We start from the raw sequence: 23,114 nt of genomic DNA on the forward strand, positions 1-23,114 counted from the left end.
GTTAGTCAGTGGGTCACCGGGAGTGAGGGGTTGGAGATGTTGGGGGAGTCCCATGGGGTGGGTGAGTACAAATGGTTACCCAGATGTTAGAAGTGGTTTTAATTCTTCTAATGTCTTCCAGGTAGCTTTTACTTTAAGACAGTCAGGACCATCTGAAGTTTACAATTTATATCATAGTTTCGATGGTGTCCAGTACAGGGCAATCGTCCATGGGATGTTGGAACTTCCTCGGCAATTACAATGAGGCTTACTTGGAAACCTCGCGGGGTGGCAGGGATTGACAGTGCATCTTTATGGTAGCCTCAGATCTGATATGCTGGAGCTACATGGCATTGTTTGACCAGATGAGAAGGAATGAACCGGCTCCCCTCTACTCAACTTCCTCGGTTGATCACAACAAAGGGTTTAAGCTTCTTTGTGCCCTTCCAAATCAAAATGTATTTGACTATTTATGCTGTGAGCAATAAGGACCCAATCAAACATGGTTTTCCAGACATGAAGAAAGAGCAAATTTATTAACCTTTAAACCTGTGAAATAAAATAATAAAATGTGTGGTCACAACACACAGATATCAGAAATAAGGGAACTTAGAGAGCAATAAAAAAAAAGTTTCAAATAATATAGTTAAGTGTCCTTTAATTTCCAGGAGCTGCAACATTTTAAATGTCGGGCTGCTTTGGATTAGGGGGTTTCATGGATGCAGTCGAATGTAGAAGATGCAATTATTATGAGATCTTAGTTTGCTGGTAGATTTCTCTTGAAGTTGGCTTTTGAACCCAGTAATTCACTTGTTCCAAGAGAGGGAGAGAGCCCAGCTTTCTGCCTGTTTCCTCTGCTGAGGAAGTTCTTGCGATCTCTCGGCAGTGCCTCCAATCTGGACTCAAAATACTTCACCCATTGTGTATTTAAAAGGGGTTTTGGGTGTGTCTGTCTGTGGCAGCCATTATTTCAATATCCAGCACTTTGAATGTTTAATGTCACCTCCTTAGACAGTTAAGAGCTTTCAATGGGTGTCTGAATTATAGGAAATGTCGCTCTCTTCACACTTCCCTCCAAGGGGTTTCTTTCTTTCTCACCTTCATCTTGGAGATGCCTTTACATTTTTAAAGAAGTTTGAGTGTACTATCTCATTTCAAATGACAAAACTTTGAGTCAGTTGAAAGTTGAAAAAAACATATTTTCAAAAATAAAGGGACAGAAATAACTCAGGACAGTGTAGATTTTACCAATACTTGCACAGTATTTGTTAAATTCTCTTCAGGTAGCATAGCGGATGTCATAGCTCCTTGGCACAGGTTATTAGTCCTACATCCCGCCCAGAAGATGCTGTTCACAACACAATCCGATGCTCTGCATGAAGAGCTGTGGCTTCTTCAATGGATATTTTATTGTTCTTCAGGCTAATTTGGGACACACAAGAAATAAAACACCATGAAATGGCTGCTTGCGAAATTTAGGCCAACCAATATTATTTGTATTTTCTTTCACATTCAACAATGTTCGACAGCCAATGGAAAAAATGCCCTGTTTTCTCAACCCCCTGACCTGCTGTAACTGCACCGGATGGCAGCCCTTTGGAGGCACAGGGTGATGTGACCATCAATTCACTCAAGACAAGAGTAGAAATAAACTGTGGCTTTAATCAACTAGAACAGTGCCTGCCTGCAACAGATCTAACACTGAGAGCCGCCTAGAGGTCGACTGCTCTTTATACCTCCCTTCAAGGGGAGGAGCCATGGGCGGAGCCCATACAGGCCCCAACATGTTACCTTATGGATAATACCATACAATGGCCCGTAGGTGGAGCCCACAAGGGCAACAGCATAGCACAGATACAGATGGTGAATTATTAATGTAATACATCCACACAGGGCCTGCCCAGTGAGGGCCCTGCACAAGAGGCGTCTGCCCAAGAAGAGCAGGGGTCAGTCGTGAGACTCGACAGGTAGAGGAGGAGGTGCTAAAGGGTGTGTATACTGTCACTGCCTGTCCTTTCTGGAGCTGCTGGACCATCTGTGCTGCTGAAGACTTCGGCTAACCTGTGCCAAATGGTGGTGCACCTGACACTGCGGCTGTTTAGAGGAGGACACCCATTCCCTGTGGCCATCAAGGTGACACATTCCCTGCCCCTTCTCCCATCACCCACCTTCCCTCTCCCTTCTCCCTTCACTCCACCTTCCCTCTCCCTTCTCCCTTCACTCCACCTTCCCTCTCCCTCCTCCCTACACTCCACCTTCCCTGTCCCTCCTCCCCTCACTCCACCTTCCCTCTCCCTCCTCCCCTCACTCCACCTTCCCTGTCCCTCCTCCCTTCACTCCACCCTCCCTCTCCCTCCTCCCTTCACTCCACCTTCCCTGTCCCTCCTCCCTTCACTCCACCTTCCCTCTCCCTCCTCCCTTCACTCCTCCTTCCCTGTCCCTTCACCCTTCCCTGTCCCTCCTCCCTTCACTCCAACTTCCCTGTCCCTCCTCCCTTCACTCCACCTTCTTTGTCCCTCCTCCCTTCACTCCACCTTCCCTCCCTCCTCCCTTCACTCCACCTTCCCTGTCCCTCCTCCCTTCACTCCACCTTCCCTGTCCCTCCTCCCTTCACTCCACCTTCCCTCTCCCTCCTCCCTTCACTCCTCCTTCCCTGTCCCTTCACCCTTCCCTGTCCCTCCTCCCTTCACTCCAACTTCCCTGTCCCTCCTCCCTTCACTCCACCTTCTTTGTCCCTCCTCCCTTCACTCCACCTTCCCTCCCTCCTCCCTTCACTCCACCTTCCCTCTCCCTCCTCCCATCACCCACCTTCCCTCTCCCTTCTCCCTTCACTCCACCTTCCCTCTCCCTTCTCCCTTCACTCCACCTTCCCTCTCCCTCCTCCCCTCACTCCACCTTCCCTGTCCCTCCTCCCTTCACTCCACCTTCCCTGTCCCTCCTCCCTTCACTCCACCTTCCCTGTCCCTCCTCCCTTCACTCCACCCTCCCTCTCCCTCCTCCCTTCACTCCACCTTCCCTGTCCCTCCTCCCTTCACTCCACCCTCCCTCTCCCTCCTCCCTTCACTCCACCTTCCCTGTCCCTCCTCCCTTCACTCCACCTTCCCTCTCCCTCCTCCCTTCACTCCACCTTCCCTGTCCTTCCTCCCTTCATTCCACCCTCCCTCTCCCTCCTCCCTTCACTCCACCTTCCCTGTCCTTCCTCCCTTCATTCCACCCTCCCTCTCCCTCCTCCCTTCACTCCACCTTCCCTGTCCTTCCTCCCTTCATTCCACCCTCCCTCTCCCTCCTCCCTTCACTCCACCTTCCCTGTCCCTCCTCCCTTCACTCCACCCTCCCTCTCCCTCCTCCCTTCACTCCACCTTCTCTGCCCCTCCTCCCCTCACTCCACCTTCTTTGTCCCCCCTCCCTTCACTCCACCTTCCCTGTCTCTCCTCCCTTCACTCCTCCTTCCCGGTCACTTCTCCCATCACCCACCTTCCCTCTCCCTCCTCCCTTCACTCCACCTTCCCTCTCCCTCCTCCCTTCACTCCACCTTCCCTGTCCCTCCTCCCTTCACTCCACCTTCCCTCTAACTCCTCCCTTCACTCCTCCTTCCCTCTCCCTCCTCCCTTCACTCCACCTTCCCTGTCCCTCCTCCCTTCACTCCACCCTCCCTGCCCCTTCTCCCTTCACTCCACCTTCCCTCTCCCTCCTCCCTTCACTCCTCCTTCCCTGTCCCTTCTCCCATCACCCTTCCCTCTCCCTCCTCCCTTCACTCCACCTTCCCTCTCCCTCCTCCCTTCACTCCACCTTCCCTGTCCCTCCTCCCTTCACTCCACCTTCCCTCTAACTCCTCCCTTCACTCCACCTTCCCTCTCCCTCCTCCCATCACTCCACCTTCCCTGTCCCTCCTCCCTTCATTCCACCTTCCCTCTCCCTCCTCCCCTCACTCCGCTTTCCCTGTCCCTCCTCCCTTCACTCCACCCTCCCTCTCCCTCCTCCCTTCACTCCACCTTCCCTCTCCCTCCTCCCTTCACTCCACCTTCTTTGTCCCCCTTCCCTTCACTCCACCTTCCATCTCCCTCCTCCCCTCACTCCACCTTCCTTGTCCCTCCTCCCTTCACTCCACCTTCCCTCTCCCTCCTCCCCTCACTCCACCTTCCATCTCCCTCCTCCCTTCACTCCACCTTCCTTGTCCTTCCTCCCTTCACTCCCCCCTTCCTCTCCCTCCTCCCTTCACTGCACCTTCCCTGTCCCTCTTCCCTTCATTGCACCTTCCCTCTCCCTCCTCCCCTCACTCTGCCTTCCCTGTCCCTCCTTCCTTCACTCCACCTTCCCTGTCCCTCCTCCCTTCACTCCACCTTCTTTGTCCCCCCTCCCTTCTCTCCACCTTCCCTCTCCCCAATCCCTTCACTCCACCTTCCTTGTCCCTCCTCCCTTCACTCCACCTTCCCTCTCCCTCCTCCCCTCACTCCACCTTCCCTCTCCCTCCTCCCTTCACTCCACCTTCCCTGTCCCTCCTCCCTTCATTGCACCGTCTCTGTTCCTCCTCCCTTCACTCCACCTTCCCTGTCCCTCTTCCCTTCACTCCACGTTCCCTGTCATTTTCATTTCATTTCATTTCTCCTCCCTTCACTGCACCTTCACTGTCCCGTCTCCCTTCACTGCTCCTTCCCTATCCCTCCTCCCTTTGCTCCTCAATCCCTGTCCCGCTGCCCTTCACTCCATCCCACCACCCCAGCTCATCCCCCTTCCAAGGGTCCCACCAGCATCACCACAGGGTGTTGGCCCTGGGTTTGCAATATCAGTGGGTCTTGTCCGCAGAATAGAGGATGATGATGATGACAACTCGCTGTGAGATGAGCTCTGGTGCTCCTCATGGTTTGACACATTCTGACTCCTGCTTTTAGGATCACCTTCCACTGCCCTCCTGGGTGATCCCTGCATGTGAGCCAATCCATCTCGCAGGCCCGTATAACCTTTGGGAGCCGGGGCGGTGGGGGTGGGGGGTCCTCACACTTCTGGCCATGTTCCCTGCCACCTCTCGCTGAGGGTGACCCCAGGTGGGAATTTCAAGAGTCCTGGGCCCTGCCCTGCGCCATCCTCCAACCACCTCCTCACCCTACCTCCCCCATCAAAAAACCCTCACACCCTCTCACACCCCCACCCGGTGTACCCTTTTCACCCAAACCTCTGGAGGGCCTGGACCTGGATAGGCATGGCCAAATTCGGGTGTCACAGGTGACGAAGTGCCACCCTGTTCTGCGTTCTGCCCATCAGATGTACCAGTGTCAGGTGACTGGCCAAGGACAGTCAATGCCCGGTCAATGCTTTCAATGCCCTCCACCATGGCCCTTTGTGACTGGGCCAAGCTCTGGAGTGCAACGTCCATATGGCCCGGGACATGTCTGCCTCTGACTAAGCTCCCCCATCCTGCATCTCAGCCATCGACCACACAGATTGCCCCAAGCCTTAGTTGTCTTGACTCATGGCTCTGACATCTTGTCCCAGGCCTTCCACTGCGGAAGCCTCCCGTTCAGTGTTGGTCTGGGAAGCACGCATTGTCGACACCATCTCCTGCGCCTGAAGGCAGTTGAACACCTCCAGCTGCACCTGTAGGTGCTGGAATGCTGCTGACACCCCCTCCTGTAAATCCTGGCTCTGTGTCTGCATTTTACCAATGATGGGATCATACTTTCCAGAAGTTCTACACCTGCCCGAACTACAGCTGTTTCCTGGGATCGGGCAGCCCTCCAAATGTCCGCTCCCTCAAGAGACACTGCCTCCACCTGATGTGCTGCAGCATGTGTGACATGCGCACCAGAAGGTGACCCAGGAGCCTCTTCACAAAAATGCCCCACTGAGGCACAGTGGCACAGTGGTTAGCACTGCTGCCTCAGCATCAGGGACCCGGATTCAATTACGGCCTTGGTAGACTGTGAGGAATTTGTCATTTCTCCCCGTGTCTGCGTGGGTTTCCTCCGGATGCTCCCGTTTCCTCTCACAGTCCAAAAGATGTGCAGGGTTAGATGGATTGCCGCTTAGTGCTCAAAGGTTAGATGGGGTTACGGGTTTGCAGGGGAGTGGGCCTAAGTAGGGTGCTCTTTCAGAGGGTAGGTGCAGACTTGCCAGGCCAGATGGCCTCCTTCTGCAATGTAGGGATTCTATGATTCTATGAGGTGATAGTCTCTGTGATGGTGGAGGGTGCAGGTGACAGCAGTGATGAAAAGTTGGTGTCTTCCCCGGACTGGTGCTCCGGGGAATGCTGGGGATCTGGCTGGACTGCCCGGCCTCGTCTGATGGTGATCCTGCAAGAGAAGAGACACAGTGAGATCATGAGAAGGAGTGGTATGTGAGAGAGGGGTGACTCACTTGCTAAAGGGACATTATTTTGCACTGGGAGCTCATTGGTTGCTGCATGCCAGCCACTGCCCCTGAGACAGCTCTCCCATCTCCTTCTCCCTCTTCTCCGGTGAGGCTTGGAGTCTCAGGTCTGGGATGCCCTCGCCGGCTTTCTGCCTCTCCCGGAGATTATGGGCCACCTTGTCCTAAGAGGCAGATAAAGGACGTGGTGAGATGCATGGAGGTGAGTTCTACGGAGGGGCGGCAGGGATCTGTAACTGGTGGCATATATCTGTGTAAGGCACCTGGCCAAAGAGGACAATAATAGTGTTGGGGTTTGGTGGAGGATGGGATGGAAGAGAGATGCAGGCTGATGGGTTTTGGTTGGCCTCTGGAGGAGTGGGGGGGGGTGATGTGAGGGATGGGAGTGATGCCAGGGGCACAGGGGTGGTGACTCACCTGAGCTGCCCTAAAGAGGTTGTTCATCTTTTTGTGGCACTGGATCGCAGTCCCCTGGTGAGGCTGGCAGCACTGACTGCCTCTGCCACCTCATCCTAGGTCCTGTTGACAGTGGCAGGCTTTAGTCTCTGCCCAACCTGGGGAAGAGGGTGTCCCTCATCTCCTCCCTCGCACCCAGCATTCTGTCCAGCTCAGTCTCCAGGAATCTCAGGGCAGGTCTCCTTTGTGCCATCCTCTTGGCTGGAGTGAGAGGGCGCGATTCTCCACTCCCACGCCGAAGTGGCCGCGCCGTCATGAACGCCGTCGAGGTTCACGACGGCGCAAAACGGCCCCGGTCCCGACCGATTCAGGCCCTGACAATGGGCCAGTATCAGGGCCGCGTCATCTACCCGCCGGGTGCCGGAGAATCGCCATTTTGGGTGTCTCCAGCGATTCCCCGTCCTGCGGCCCGCGGAACTCGACTGGGCCGTTCCCGCCGCTCGGGAGAATCGCGGGAGGGCGTCGGACCGGCGTCCCTGGAAATTTTGGCGGTCCAGGCGATTCTCCCAACCGGCGTGGGAGTGGAGAATCGCGCCCAGAGTGTGTGGAGAGTGGAGTGCTAATAAGCAGCTCCAGCTTGTCAGGCTCTCCAGCACCAATTCCAGCCCCAGCAAATCAGCTCATGCTGTCCCACCAGCAATTCCTGACTTGTTTCCTGAATAGCGCCCCCCAGTGGGAACATGAAGCTCATGCAATCCAGCCCCGGGCATTATTCAGCAAACATAAATCTAATTCCACGTTTGGGCATTTTTGACTCGGTGTTTCTCAATGGTTGTAGCACCGAGATTCACCTTGCTTTCACCTGCACTTTGCTGGATTCTTTGGGCCTTGGGGAGTTTCTTCCTGTCGAGGCCACACTTTGCTCTTTTCCTGCACTGGCGAGCAGGACCGGCTCCTCACAAATTGGGGCGTCATATTGACCAGTTGCCCTGTTCTCTGCACCCCACACTCTTTCAGGACACCCCCTCGCTGCTTTCTGGACCTCACCTACCCCTCCCCCCAACCTTTTCGCAGCCCCTGAAAGACCTCTCACTCCACCTCTCATGGGCAAGGCCTCCCTGGGTCCGGATCCTGGCAGTGCCAATGTGGCACGTGGGAACTGTGGCACTGCCAGGGTGCCCGTGTGGCGTTGCCATGGTGGCAATGCCCAGGTGTCAGGGGGAGAGCCAGGGTACTACCCTGCCCTGTACCTGACCACCCAGGGGTCTCTAATGGCCTGCGAGACCCCCCCCCCCGCCCACCGAGGTGCCATCCGCCTGGTCCATGTTGACTCCCAGTTGCCAGGTGAAAGTGGTGTCTGGGAATGGCTCATTTAAATATGCTGATCTGGATAATGCCCAGCGATAGCATGATCCAGGTCACATCAGGTGATTCACAATCGACCCGGTGCGGAGCCTGATTTGGGGCTCTCACCGTATTCACCCGTTATGCCTGGCAATGGCTGAATCGGGAATTTAGTCTCCCAAACAGAGAATCCCGACCATCCTTCCTCTCCCCTGTTGCAGGTTTTAAAACTTTGACAAGAAAATGCTTTTTGCTACAAGTTGAAGACCAAAACACGTTTTAGATAGCTGTCAGCTCCTTTGAATAATTTCAGTCATGTGATTAATCTAAGCTCAGAGAACAGGGTAATTCAGTAGGGAAACCATTAGATGCCTTCATGATGTATCGCACAGTTTTAAAGAGCTGCTCTTACCAGATCTCTTGCATGGAGCTGTTTTCTCTCAGTGCTTCAATGAGATGATTTGCTCCAAGCAAAGTAATGTTATTCTCAACCAACCTGGAAAAAATAAGTATTTTAATTTCATTCTATTGTGCCCCATTTGATGGCCTGCCTCCCTTGTGGTGAGCTTTATCCACTTGGGCAATAAACTATAGACCATGCAGATATTGGTACTGTGATGGACATGTAGTAAATATACTCGATAATGTTGATTATCTCTTTAGCTGAGGCCTTTTGCTTAATTTTACCTCAATGTCGTCTTTTATCCCACGTCTTCATTATGCATCGATTGTGGCCCACAATAACTCCCACTGTGTGTCCTCCGCACCTAATTGTCCTCATTGTGTCTCCTCATTATCTCATTGTCCCCCAATTTCATCCTCTTTTCTCATTTCCCCCACTGTTGCCCCACTATATCTTTTGCCCCCAACACTTGTCCTCTATATCTCATTGTGTGCCCTCTGCATCCCTCTGTTCCTCACTCTATGTCCTCGCTCCCCTTCTGTTCCCCATTGTGCGTCCTCTACACCCTGTGGCCTTCCATTGAGTCATCTAAACTTGCACAAAAACCATTCTGTATCTGCTGTATCCCACTGTTTCTGACTCTTGTAGTCTGCTTCGCAATGTTAATGCTAATTCAGATGCTGCAAATATTAGATTTCATTTTGACCAATTTGCTAACCTCCTGTGATGTCACTCAAGGACGAAATGTGAAACTGAATTTGCGATTGAATGGTGACCAAATACTGAACCTTTTTTTATTATTTCATGTATTGTATGCAATGATGACAAGACCAGTGGCTGCCAATCGCTGCTCTTCAGAAAATGCCGATGAGCTGCCTTCTTGAGTACAACTAAGTGACTTTCTAGGGCTTTTCAGAGAACAATTGAGTCCATCATATTGCTGTGGGTCTGGAGTCACATAGAGGCCAGACTGGGTGAAGATGGCATATTTCCTTCCATGGAGGACAGTGGTGAATGAGATTAGGGCGCAGTGTGGTCATTGGATCAACCCTAGAACCCAAAAATATAGATAAAAAGCCCATATTCTAATTGAACAATTGCTTAAATCACTCCCAAATAGTGCTAACCAATATCAGTTTGTATTAAAGTCAATTTAAAGGTGCTAGTTATAACATATCAATTGATCTGTGTATTCCAGGCCAAAGCAGGTATGCTAACTCACTAGTTACCTTGAGAATGTGCAATGAGGCCAAGAACAAGCCGAAGTGAATAGTATCAAGTTTTTTTCCAATTCAGGGGCAATTTAGCATGGCCAATCTACCTACCCCGCATATCTTTGGGTTGTAGGGGTGAAACTCATGCAGACATGGGGAGAATGTGCAAACTCCACACAGACTGTGGCCCAGGGCCGGGATCGAACCCAGGTCCTCAGTGCCGTAGGCACCAGTGCTAACCATTGCACCACTAAACCTCTCTAATGCATCAAATGATTTGGGGTTACAGTAGGCACTAAGCACGCCATTTCTAACAATTCAATAGTGAGACATATTGACTGTGAAATACATTGGGATGTCCTGAGGTTATAAAAGGTGCCACACAAATGCAAGTCCTTTCTTGCTTTCTCAACAGAATCTTTTTCCCTCCCCTGCTACGGTTTTCAAAGATTCATATAAAGACACAAATAAACTAAACATATCTGAAACACATACCACAACGTTTGTAGGCTCCTGTTTACCAAGAGGACATCTGCAAAGCACCTCGCTGCTTCATCATCCAATTCATTCGCTGTAAGCCTAATTTAGAAAAATCACATTTCCAGAATATTACTGAACTCTACCATGGCTCGCTAAGATTTAGCACGGAGAGGACATAAGGGGATTTAAGCATAAGTGTTGGGTAAAGTTTGGAAACATTTGAAAAATACCATCTCTGAAAGGCCAATTTTCATTGTTCTAATGTGATTTCTTTCAGTAATAGTTTCTCTTTTTTATTGCATAGCAAAGACATTTGGAGAAGAGAGCATTAGGAACAAGAATAGTTCATTCAGACCATTGAGTCTGTTCTGCTTTTCTATTGGATTATGCTGATCTGTATCTTAAATCCATTTATTTGCCCTGTACCTCTTGGGCTATCTTATACCTAAAATCTATTGATCTTTGCCTTGAAATTTTCAATTAGTCTCCAGTATCTACAGCCTTGAGAGGGATAAGAGCAAATTCCTATGAACCTTTGTGCGAAGAAGCGATTCCTGATTTCAGTAATGAACTGTTACATGGACAAGTACAGAACATAACATTGCAATTTTGGAGGCTAGGATGTGGGATTTGATAGTGCAAATATTTGATTTTCCAACTTACCCTAATGTTAGATGCTGAGCTTTCTCTATCTTCCTAGGAAAGAGATGTACGCATTGCATCTGCGATGTTAGCATGTATGCTGTACAAATCGTGATAACATCATGCATGTGATAATACAGCATGGACAGACTTCATTTCCAGGCGATGAACAGGGAGAAGCTTTCTTTTTAAATGAAAATTATGAGGGAATTGTTCATAACACACTACAGCACCAAAACGAATACTCCAGGAATTTTTGGTGAACAATCTTTTGCAAATGATTTCAATGCTCCTCAAATACTACAAGCTAGGTAAAGGTCAACTAGAGATACAATTGGGACATAGGGATAGGATTAGGCCATCCAGGCCCTCAGGCCTAGTCTGCCATTCACGACTGATCGACATCTTACTTACCCCACTTGGCTCCATATTCTTAATACCTTGGCCAAAGTAAAATCTGAGTTTTGAAATTTTCAATTGACCCTGTCTTGAGTGTTTTGGTTTGGTGGGGGGGAAGAGAGTTTCAGATTTCCACCCCCCCTTTGTGTGAAGAAAACCTCTTCTGCTCTGCTCTAGTAATAAGTATCTGATGCGACTTCAAACCATTAGCTGCTATTGCACCAGCCAGACAATTCTCCATTGCCCATTGACTGAGGCTGCCAACCTTGTGATCAGTTAATCCACCCATGTCCGTTTAAGGCCTAAACTGACGCTTACATCCCAGAAGGGAATTACATTCCAGCTGAGCTGGAGGCTTAATCCCACAAAGTACACCACTAAAACTAATACCAGAGTATCTTCAGGGAACGGTTGTCTTCCAGTGCTGCAGCTAAACGTTTACCTCCCTCTGTGGAAATGTGGTTTCCTGCAAGACTGTGAAAAAAAATGTATTTAATTAAATGGTGCAATTTAGATCATTCGCAAAATTACACTCAATAGAATTGTTTTTCAATTCCCTCAGACAAACAGTGCCCATGGGTACAGAAAATGGCAAGAGTTCTGTCCAGGTGGCAGAATGATGTGCTGTTGACTGTTCTGACACTTTAACCTAAATGCCAGGTAGTTAAAACTAAAGGAGCTTTGCGAGACAATAGGAAACAGTAGGTAATATCTGAGTGGTTTAGGATACTACCAGGAAGAGCTGAGAGCAATGAGGTCAGGGGGCATGAAGATCAAAGAATAGGAGAACTCAGAGACAGAAGGTCATCTTTATTTTATGTACTGGTTTGCACCAATATATTTTCCCAATTATGGTTGCCAAATCAACTTGGATTTCAAAGACCTTCAGGCTACCTACATATTGTGGAATTTTCTCATTTTTTTACTAGATGAACTGAGATTTATACTGCTTATATACAATGCCATACTGTGAATGTGTATGTAGAAGATTGCTGCTCGCAAAGTCCTATCGAACTGTACAAGAATTATGCCTTGTAGATACATTTAATGTAATTGCTTTTAAGCATTGTATTTCTTGCTTAGTCCCAAAGCCTCTCTATGTATTCATCAACCTGTAAATAAATCTAAGTATTAATTTAAGCCTGTATGTATTAGTCTGAAATTTCCAGGTTTTGGATGGAGCCAGGCAAATGAACAAGCATCTCTTGCAGTGGACATCACATTTAAGGGTAATTGTTAGTGCTAGATGCACATCTCACTCGGAGAAGGGAAAATGGTAACAGTGCAGGTTCGAGATTTCTAGGAGGCTTTTCTCTTCAGAGAAAACGCTTTCTCACCGTTAAAAAGTAACAGGAGTGTTGGGAAGACGCCCACGCTTTGAATGTGAGCAACAACTATAAGTCTTTTAACATAGTAAAACATCCCAAGGTGCTTCACAGGAGTTTGAGCATGTAAAATTTGACACCAAGCCGTTTCAGGAGACATCTGGACAGATGACCAAATGTTTGGTCAAAAAAGTAGGTTTTAAGGGGCACCACAAAAGTACAGGTAGGAGATAGGGAGCTTTAGTGGACGACTTCTAGAACTTGAGGCCTAGACAGCTGAGGGCATGGCTGCTCCTGTCGGTGTGAAGGAAATCGGGGAAGTGCAAGTGCGCAGAATTGGAGGAAGGCAGAGTTTTGAATGAGCCAGGATTTGTTGGAATTTATCAAGAGAGATAAGCCAGGATGATAGTGAATAGAAAAAATATATTAATTAAGTGTAAATCAAGATGGTCTCCTAGTCTTGTGAGAGTTAATCTCAGTGGGTGCGTGCATTGACTCATTTTCAGACTTTGCCTGATTTATGCCATCCAAATGCTGCGAGCAATATAATTACCTGAGCTCTCTTATTGAAGGATGGTTTCTTATCGCTTCAGCAAAGGCAACAGCGCCTGCGTCTCCGATCCGATTCCCCCACATCCTGCAATTCAATTCAAGGCTGACGGTCACTGAAAGCTCACTTGGAAAACTAGCTGAGGTAATATAACATGGTAGGCAATTCATTCCTACGAGATACAGCAAGTATTTTCTTTTTTTGTTTCTCTCACCATTGCACCAGGAATGCTCAAGCCCCTGAAATTTGGCTTAAAATTTATGGGGCGAGATTCTCCGTTCGCGGGACTAAGTCCCTAAGCCGGCGGGAAAACTGGCGCGAACCACTCCGGCGTTAACAGCCCCTGAAAGTGTGGAATTCTCTGCACATCCGGGGGCTAGGTGGACGGCGGAGGGGTTGGCGCTGCGCCAGCCGGCGCTGAAGGACTTTGCGAGTTAGCGCATGCACCAAAGGGCCGCCGTGATGGCGCTCATGCGCGGAACCGTCGGTATGGTTCCGCGCATGCGCAGACCGGCTGGCATATTGTCACAGGTGCAGGAGGTTGTCCGCTCCTTGCCGGCCATGGCGGAGCCCTACAGGGGCTGGCGCGGAAGGAAGGAGAGCCCCAATGGCACAGGCCCACCTGCAGATCCGTGGGCCCCGATCGCGGGCCAGGCCACCGTGGGGGCCCCTCTCCCGGGGTCGGATCCCCCCAAGCCCCCTGGAGGACCGCACCAGCCGACTTACCTGCCAGGTCCCGCCTTGTGGGACCATGTCTAATCAATGCCGGCGGGACTGGCCAGAAACGGGCGACTGCTTGGCCAATTGGGGCCCGGAAAATTGCCAGGGAGGGCCGCTGCCAATGGACCCCGACCGGCGTGGTGTGAACCCTGCCCTTGCCCGAAAACCGGCACCCGAGAATACAGCAGCCGGCGGCGGGGCGGGATTCGCCCCACCCCCCAGGGATTCTCCGACCCGGCGGGGGGGGTCGGAGAATCCCGCTTATGGGGCGGGATTCTCCCCTATCCGGCAGGGCAGGGGTCCTGGCGCCGAGGAGTGGCATAAACCACTCCGGCGCCAGGCCGCTCCAAAGGTGCGGAATCCTCCGTACCTTCAGGGGCTAGGCCGGCCCCGTAGTGGTTTGAGCCGCGCCGGCCGGTGGGGAAGGGGCTTGGCGCCACAACAACCAGTGCCGAAGGGCCTCCGCCAGCCAGCGCGTGTTGGCACATGCGTGGGAGCGGCACCGTGTGCTGGTGTCATCACAGCGCATGCGCAGGAGTTGATCTTCTCTGCGTCGGCCATGGTGGAGGACCACAGCGGCCGATGCGGAGGAATAGAGTACCCCCACAGCACAGACCCGCCCGCGGGTCAGGACACCATGGGGGGCACCGCCCGGGGCCAGATCACTCCGAGGACCCTGGAGGCCGCCCGCGCCACCAGGTCCCGCCGGTAAGTACCTACTCTAATTTACGGCGGCAGGACCGGCTGAAAACGGGCGGCCACTCGGCCCATCGCGGGCCGGACAATCACCGGGGGGGGGGGGGGGCGCTGCCAGCAGCCGCCGACCGTCGTAGTGTGATTCCCACCCCCGCCAAATCCCCGGCGCCAGAGAAATTGGCAGCCGGAGGGGCGGGATTCACGCTGCCCCCCCCGGCGATTCTCCGACCCGGCGGGGGGCGGGGGGGGCGGAGAATCCCGCCCATGATCTTCTGGGGCAAAATTCTCCGTTATCGGTGCAAAGTCCGCCGATCGGCGCAAAAAACGGCGCAATTCCGACTTGCATCACGTCGGAAAAATGGGTCGAAAGTCTCCGGCCCAAAATGGGCTAGCAGCGACATAACGGGATCAGCGCTTGCGCACATGGTTCACGCCGTGCAGCGTCATACGCGCCGCACGGCGTGATGGCTCATAAGGCCGCACTGCTCCCCCCCACCCGACCGGAACACCCAACCGGAACACCCGACTGGATGGCTGGCCGCCGCTCAGCCCCGAGGTTCGAGTCACGGGATGTAGAGGCTCTCCTTGACGCAGTGCAGCAGAGGAGGGACGCCCTGTATCCCGGGCAAGGCCGCAGAGTTGCCCCACGCCACAGCCGGCGTCTGTGGAGGGAAGTGGCAGAGGCCGTCACCGCTGCGGTCCTGACACCACGGACAGGCACCCAGTGCCACAAGAAGGTGAACGACCTCGTCAGAGCAGGCAGGGTGTGCCTCCCCATATTCCCCCTCCCCCATATCCCCCCCTCCCCCACATCCCCCCTCCCCCATATCCCCCATATCCCCCTCCCCCATATCCCCCATAACCCCCCCTCCCCATATCCGCCCTCCCCCATATCCCCCATATCCCCCCTCCCCCATATCCCCCCTCCCCCATAACCCCCCTCCCCCATATCCCCCCTCCCCATATCCCCCATATCCCCCCTCCCCCATATCCCCCTCCCCCATATCCCCCCTCCCCCATATCCCCCTCCCCATATCCCCCCTCCCCCATATCCCCCATATCCCCCTCCCCCATATCCCCCCTCCCCCATATCCCCCATATCCCCCCTCCCCCATATCCCCCCTCCCCCATACCCCCCTCCCCCATATCCCCATATCCCCCCTCACCCATATCCCCCCTCCCCCATATCCCCACCTCACCCATATCCCCCCTCCCCCATATCCCCCTCCCCCATATCCCCCCTCCCCCATATCCCCCCTCCCCCATATCCCCCCCATATCCTCCTCCCCATATCCCCCATATACCCCCTCCCCCATATCCCCCCTCCCCCATATCCCCCCTCTCCCATATCCCCCCTCCCCCGTATCCCCCATATCCCCAAGTGAATCCAGCCCTAACCTTAACCTCTGCAATGCACGCGAAACCGATGGCGTGCATTCATATACCTGCCTAACAGTGTTGCCTTTTACCCCTGCCACCACCCCCATCCCCCCCCCACCCACAGGAGAAGCGCGCACACAACAATAGGGAGCATGTGATGGCTGGAGGAGGCCCCGCTGATGAGAGGCCACTGACCGAACACGAGGAAAGGGCCCTGGAACTGGCTGGCGGACCTGACGACCGGGAGGTTGCTGATGCAGAGGTCGGGGGCGTACTAGCAAGTGAGCCACCGACAGCCCGTCCCCATATCCCCCCTCCCCTATATCCCCCTCCCCCATATCACCTGATCACTGCCTGATGTCTAACCATGCATGCTTCATTGTGTATCGCAGGACCAAACGTCCAGGCACCCATCCCCGCAGATGCAGACCGCCCGCAGAATGCCCCTCCGAGGCCACGGGAGACGGAGAGACCCGGACCCTCCAGCATGCGACGCCCGCAGGATGCCCCTCGGAGGCCACAGGAGACAGAGAGACCCGGACCCTCCAGCATGCGACGCCCGCAGGATGCCCCTCGGAGGCCACGGGAGACAGAGAGACCCGGACCCTCCAGCATGCGACGCCCGCAGGATGCCCCTCGGAGGCCACGGGGGACAGAGAGACCCGGACCCTCCAGCATGCGACGCCCGCAGGATGCCCCTCGCACACCACGGGAGACGGAGAGACCTGGAGCAACAGGGAGACGACACCCCCGTCACGTGCGGGAGCGACCACCCAGCAACGAGGGGGGCAGCCACAGGCCCCCGTCACATCCGAGCCAGGACACCACTACCCAGGACACCACTACCCAGGACACCACTACCCAGGACACCACTACCTGGGACAGCACTGCCCAGGACACCCCTACCCGGGACAGCACTACCCAGGAAGACGAAATACCGGACAGTGACTCAGAATGGATGGGTGGAAACGAACCCCCACCCCAAAGTGCCATGGACTCAGAGTGGGACGAAGAGCATGACACAACGCCACTGCTGTCACAAACACCCTCCACCATCGCAGAAACACTCACCTCGGTTGGGCACGTTAGTGATGAGGCGTCTGGTACACTCACTGGTGCGCACAACACAGCCGTCCCGGTACAGCAGGTGGAGGTAGGAGCAGCAGAGGGGCCGGGCGGTCGGAGGGCAGCCCAGCGCAAGCGAACATCTGCCGCCCAGATGGATCCCGGGTTCCTGGAGTTACCACACCCACACATAGATCCGATGCAACCACTGACCCGGAGACGAGCGAAGAGGGTGACGGCCATCTTGCGGCGGCTGCAGTCGCAGGTGGAGGAGTCCACCCGTGTCCAGGAGCTGGAAGTGGTGCCGGTCATACGTGCCACCCAGGCCGACACCGCACGGGTGGCGTCCGCGGTGGAGGCAATGGGTGCGACGGTGTCAGACATGGGGAACGGTTTGCGAGGCCTGGGACTTTCCGTGCAGGCGGCGTCTGTGGCCCAGGACATGGCTGTCCTCTCACAGGAGGCCATGAGCCAGTGCCAGCGCCAGATGGCAGGGGCGCTCAACACCATAGCCCAGTCTCAGCAGGCCATGGCCCAGTCTCTGCAGGCCATGGCCCAGTCTCTGCAGGCCATCGCTGAGGGCATCGGCGCCAGTGGCCATGTGCGAGCTGGCGTCGCACTGTCACAGACAGGGTTTGCCAACCCCCTGGGCTCCATGGCTGCAAACCTGCAGACCCCTGTCGATACCAGCACGGGCCTCCAGGACTGGCAGCGCCAGATGCCGGGGGGGCGTTGGATGGCCAGTCCATTCGCATCCCCCACCCATGTAGAGGCCTGGGGGCTATCGGGCACCCCGAGGGAGGAGGAGGTGGTGTGGTCCGTCCCGGGTCCCCCTGTAGGGGAGGTCCGGGAACACCGCAACACCTCGGACTCCCCCCTTCCGTCCCAGGTGCATTGGGTGGGCAACGGGCAGGACAGGCTGGCAGCTCGCCATCCCAGTCGCCCGGGCCGCAGCCTGGCCCATCTAGGCCAGGACGCCCCAGGAAACGGCCGCCAAAGGGATCCAGTGTCAGAGGGCAGGAATCACAGGAGTCCACCTCCAGTTCTGCTGTACCGTCTGGGGAACCACGTAGACGTAGTCAAAGGGCCCGTAAGGCCAAACAATTAGACACTGAGTAAGTTGGCACGGGTGCAGGGCACAGATGAGTTTTAGGGGCTAGGGCACGTGCATGAACTCCTTTGGTTATTAAAGTCAATGTTACACCTACAGAAGCTGCCTTTGTGCTCTGTCCAAAGCGTGCGGGGGTGTCATGTACGTTGAGCGCAAGTGTGTGTGTGAGGGGTGATCTTACCTCAGCCCCAGGTGAGTCTGCCCCGTTCCCCCTGGGCCGCCATCAACATCCCCCCGGGCCACGACTTCCGGGTGCGGCGATGACCAGCTGAGTCGCACGTTTCGGCAGCTCCCGGTGAAACGGACTTTTGGGCTCTTGATAGGAGCCCCAACGGCAATTTTGACGGCTAAAAACACTGTGCAGTAAACCAGAAGGGAATCCCCCCGGATACGGATGAAAAAAGGAGGAGAAAGTGGCCGGATTGCAGTGGATCCTTTAGAACAGCGGCAAGGAAGGCAAGCAAAAACCAAGATGGCGTCGGAAGGTGGCAGTTTAACATGGGGCCCTGAACAACAAGAGTTCTTGAAATGCTGTGTGGAAGAGCTCAAAAAGGAAATGAAGAAAGAGCTGTTGGCCCCGATACTACAGGCGATCGAAGGGCTAAAGGAGGAACAAAAGACCCAGGAGCGGGAGCTTCGGGTCGTGAAGGCAAAGGCAGCCGAGAATGAGGACGACATACAGGGCCTGGTGGTGAAGACGGAGATGCATGAGGCACATCAGAAACGATGTGTGGAAAGGTTGGAGGCACTGGAGAACAACGCAAGGAGGAACAACCTGAGGATTCTTGGTCTTCCTGAAGGTGTGGAGGGAGCGGACGTCGGGGCATATGTGAGCATGATGCTGCACACGTTAATGGCAGCGGATGGTGGGTAATAGTGGTGGGTCCGTTGGAGTGGAGGGAGCATACCGAGTGATGGCGCGAGGGCCAAGAGGAGGAGAAATTCCCAGAGCCATAGTGGTGAGATTCCTCCGTTTTAAGGATAGAGAAATGGTCCTTAGATGGGCAAAGAAAACTCGGAGCAGTAAATGGGAGAACGCGGTGATCCGCGTTTATCAAGACTGGAGTGCGGAGGTGGCGAGAAGGAGGGCGAGCTTTAATCGGGCCAAGGCGGTGCTTCATAAAAAGAAGATAAAATTTGGAATGCAGCAACCGGCAAGACTGTGGGTCACATATCGAGGGAGGCACCACTACTTTGAGACGGCGGATGAAGCGTGGACTTTTATTGTGGAAGAAAAACTGGAATGAGCGGGTTATTAAAAAGAACGTTTGAACAAAGTGGTGGGGCGAATGTGGGGGGCAAAGAGGGGGGTTAAAAAGGGGGGAAAGAGGAGTTTTATGTACTAATCCTGCGATGTGGTAACTTTTCTCTCTTCCACAGGTGGTGATGGGGGGAGGAGGGGAGGTGGAGGAGATGGGGCGTTGGCCATTGAGGGCGGGGCCAAGGGAGAAGCGCGGGCTTGGTTCCCGCGCTATGATAATCATGGCGGGAATAGAGAATCAGGAAGGAGGGGGCGTCGCACGGTGCGAGCCGAGGTCACGGGGGGAAGCCGAGGTCGGCCAGAGTTTGCTGACTTCTGGGAGCAACATGGGGGGAGTAATTACGCTAGCGGGGGATCTAGCGGGGGGGGGGGGTGGGAGGGGGGAATTACTGGGTTGCTGCTGCTGGGGAGAGGGGGGAGCTGGTATGGGAGGGGATGGGCGGGGGGGCACCGCCTGGGGGAGATACAGCTGCGTGGGAACCGGGTGAGGAGCTGGAAAAAGGGGATGGCTAATCGACAAGGGGGGGGGTAGGAAGCCCCCCAACCCGGCTGATCACGTGGAACGTGAGAGGGCTGAACGGGCCGATAAAGAGGGCACGGGTACTCGCACACCTTAAGAAACTTAAGGCAGATGTGGTTATGTTACAGGAAACGCACCTGAAACTGATAGACCAGGTTAGGCTACGCAAAGGATGGGTGGGGCAGGTGTTCCATTCGGGGCTAGATGCGAAAAACAGGGGGGTGGCTATATTAGTGGGGAAGCGGGTAATGTTCGAGGCAAAGACTATAGTGGCGGATAACGGGGGCAGATACGTGATGGTGAGTGGCAAACTACAGGGGGAGACGGTGGTTTTGGTAAACGTATATGCCCCGAACTGGGATGATGCCAATTTTATGAGGCGGATGCTAGGACGCATTCCGGACCTAGAGATGGGAAAGCTGATAATGGGGGGAGATTTTAATACGGTGTTGGAACCAGGGCTGGATAGGTCGAAGTCCAGGACTGGAAGGAGGCCGGCAGCAGCCAAGGTACTTAAAGATTTTATGGAGCAGATGGGAGGTGTAGACCCGTGGAGATTTGGCAGACCTAGGAGTAAGGAGTTCTCGTTTTTCTCCTATGTCCATAAAGTCTACTCGCGAATAGACTTTTTTGTGCTGGGAAGGGCGTTGATCCCGAAGGTGAGGGGAACGGAGTATACGGCTATAGCCATTTCGGATCACGCTCCACACTGGGTAGACTTGGAGATAGGGGAGGAAACAGGAGGGCGCCCACCCTGGAGAATGGACATGGGACTAATGGCAGATGAGGGGGTGTGTCTAAGGGTGAGGATGTGCATTGAAAAGTACTTGGAACTCAATGATAATGGGGAGGTCCAGGTGGGAGTGGTCTGGGAGGCGTTGAAGGCGGTGGTTAGAGGGGAGCTGATATCAATAAGGGCACATAAAGGGAAGCAGGAGAGTAAGGAACGGGAGCGGTTGCTGCAAGAACTTTTGAGGGTGGACAGACAATATGCGGAAGCACCGGAGGAGGGACTGTACAGGGAAAGGCAAAGGCTACATGTAGAATTTGACTTGCTGACTACGGGCACTGCAGAGGCACAATGGAGGAAGGCACAGGGTGTACAGTACGAATATGGGGAGAAGGCGAGCAGGTTGCTGGCACACCAATTGAGGAAAAGGGGAGCAGCGAGGGAAATAGGGGGAGTGAGGGATGAGGAAGGAGAGATGGAGCGGGGAGCGGAGAGAGTGAATGGAGTGTTCAAGACATTTTATAAAAAATTATATGAAGCTCAACCCCCGGATGGGAGGGAGAGAATGATGGGCTTCTTGGATCGGCTGGAATTTCCCAAGGTGGAAGAGCAGGAAAGGGTGGGACTGGGAGCACAGATCGAGGTAGAAGAAGTGGTGTAAGGAATTAGGAGCATGCAGGCGGGAAAGGCCCTGGGACCGGATGGATTCCCAGTCGAATTCTATAGAAAATATGTGGACTTGCTCGCCCCGGTATTGACGGGGACCTTTAATGAGGCAAAGGAAAGGGGACAACTGCCCCCGGCTATGTCTGAAGCAACGATATCGCTTCTCTTGAAGGAGGAAAAGGACCTGCTACAATGCGGGTCCTATAGACCTATTTCCCTCCTAAATGTAGATGCCAAGATCCTGGCCAAGGTAATGGCAATGAGAATAGAGGAATGTGTCCCGGGGGTGGTCCACGAGGACCAAACTGGGTTTGTGAAGGGGAGACAGCTGAACACGAATATACGGAGGCTGTTAGGGGTAATGATGATGGCCCCACCAGAGGGGGAAACGGAGATAGTAGTGGCGATGGATGCCGAGAAAGCATTTGATAGAGTGGAGTGGGATTATTTGTGGGAGGTGTTGAGGAGATTTGGTTTTGGAGAGGGGTATGTTAGATGGGTGCAGCTGTTGTATAGGGCCCCGATGGCGAGCGTGGTCACGAATGGACGGGGATCTGCATATTTTCGGCTCCATAGAGGGACAAGGCAGGGATGCCCTCTGTCCCCATTATTGTTTGCACTGGCGATTGAGCCCCTGGCGATAGCGTTGAGGGGTTCCAAGAAGTGGAGGGGAGTACTTAGAGGAGGAGAAGAACACCGGGGATCTTTGTATGCGGACGATTTGCTACTATACGTGGCAGACCCGGCGGAGGGGATGCCAGAAATAATGCGGATACTTGGGGAGTTTGGGGATTTTTCAGGGTATAAATTGAACATGGGGAAAAGTGAGTTGTTTGTGGTGCATCCAGGGGAGCAGAGTAGAGAAATAGAGGACCTACCGTTGAGGAAGGTAACAGGGGACTTTCGTTACCTGGGGATCCAGATAGCCAAGAATTGGGGCACATTGCATAGGTTAAATTTAACGCGGTTGGTGGAACAAATGGAGGAGGATTTTAAGAGATGGGATATGGTATCCCTGTCACTGGCAGGGAGGGTGCAGGCGGTTAAGATGGTGGTCCTCCCGAGATTCCTCTTTGTGTTTCAGTGCCTCCCGGTGGTGATCACGAAGGCTTTTTTAAAAAGGATTGAAAAGAGCATCATGGGTTTTGTGTGGGCCGGGAAGACCCCGAGAGTGAGGAAGGGATTCTTACAGCGTAGCAGGGATGGGGGGGGGGGGCTGGCACTACCGAGCCTAAGTGAGTATTATTGGGCCGCTAATATTTCAATGGTGAGTAAGTGGATGGGAGAGGAGGAGGGAGCGGCGTGGAAGAGATTAGAGAGGGCGTCCTGTAAGGGGACTAGCCTACAGGCTATGGTGACAGCCCCATTGCCGTTCTCACCGAGGAACTACACCACAAGCCCGGTGGTGGTGGCTACACTGAAGATTTGGGGACAGTGGAGACGGCATAGGGGAAAGACTGGAGCCTTGGGGGGGTCCGCGATAAGAAACAACCATAGGTTTGCCCCGGGGGGAATGGATGGGGGATATGGAATGTGGCAAAGAGCAGGAATAACGCAACTGAAAGATTTGTTTGTGGATGGGAAGTTCGCGAGTCTGGGAGCGCTGACCGAGAAATATGGGTTGCCCCAAGGGAATGCATTCAGGTATATGCAACTGAGGGCTTTTGCGAGGCAACAGGTGAGGGAATTCCCGCAGCTCCCGACACAAGAGGTGCAGGACAGAGTGATCTCAAAGACATGGGTGGGGAATGGTAAGGTGTCAGATATATATAGGGAAATGAGGGACGAAGGGGAGACTATGGTAGATGAACTAAAAGGGAAATGGGAAGAAGAGCTGGGGGAGGAGATCGAGGAGGGGCTGTAGGCAGAT

General features: G+C 53.7%; 1 protein-coding gene across 1 annotated transcript in view; it reads right to left on the reverse strand.

Annotated features, from left to right (window-relative positions):
• Positions 1-534: 534 nt before the first annotated feature.
• LOC140425497 (nucleotide-binding oligomerization domain-containing protein 1-like) overlaps positions 535-23,114 on the reverse strand; it is a 47,082-nt gene continuing 24,502 nt past the window's right edge. Inside the window, exons 6-10 of the mRNA XM_072509825.1 lie at positions 13,099-13,182; positions 11,611-11,694; positions 10,195-10,278; positions 8,495-8,578; positions 535-1,401 (exon numbers count right to left, since the gene is read on the reverse strand). Of these exons, the coding sequence (XP_072365926.1) occupies positions 1,332-1,401; positions 8,495-8,578; positions 10,195-10,278; positions 11,611-11,694; positions 13,099-13,182 (406 nt within the window). The 3' untranslated portion in view covers positions 535-1,331. The remainder of the gene's footprint in view (positions 1,402-8,494; positions 8,579-10,194; positions 10,279-11,610; positions 11,695-13,098; positions 13,183-23,114) is intronic.

Source organism: Scyliorhinus torazame, chromosome 6, assembly GCF_047496885.1.
Source record: "Scyliorhinus torazame isolate Kashiwa2021f chromosome 6, sScyTor2.1, whole genome shotgun sequence".
Classification (NCBI taxonomy): domain Eukaryota; kingdom Metazoa; phylum Chordata; class Chondrichthyes; order Carcharhiniformes; family Scyliorhinidae; genus Scyliorhinus; species Scyliorhinus torazame.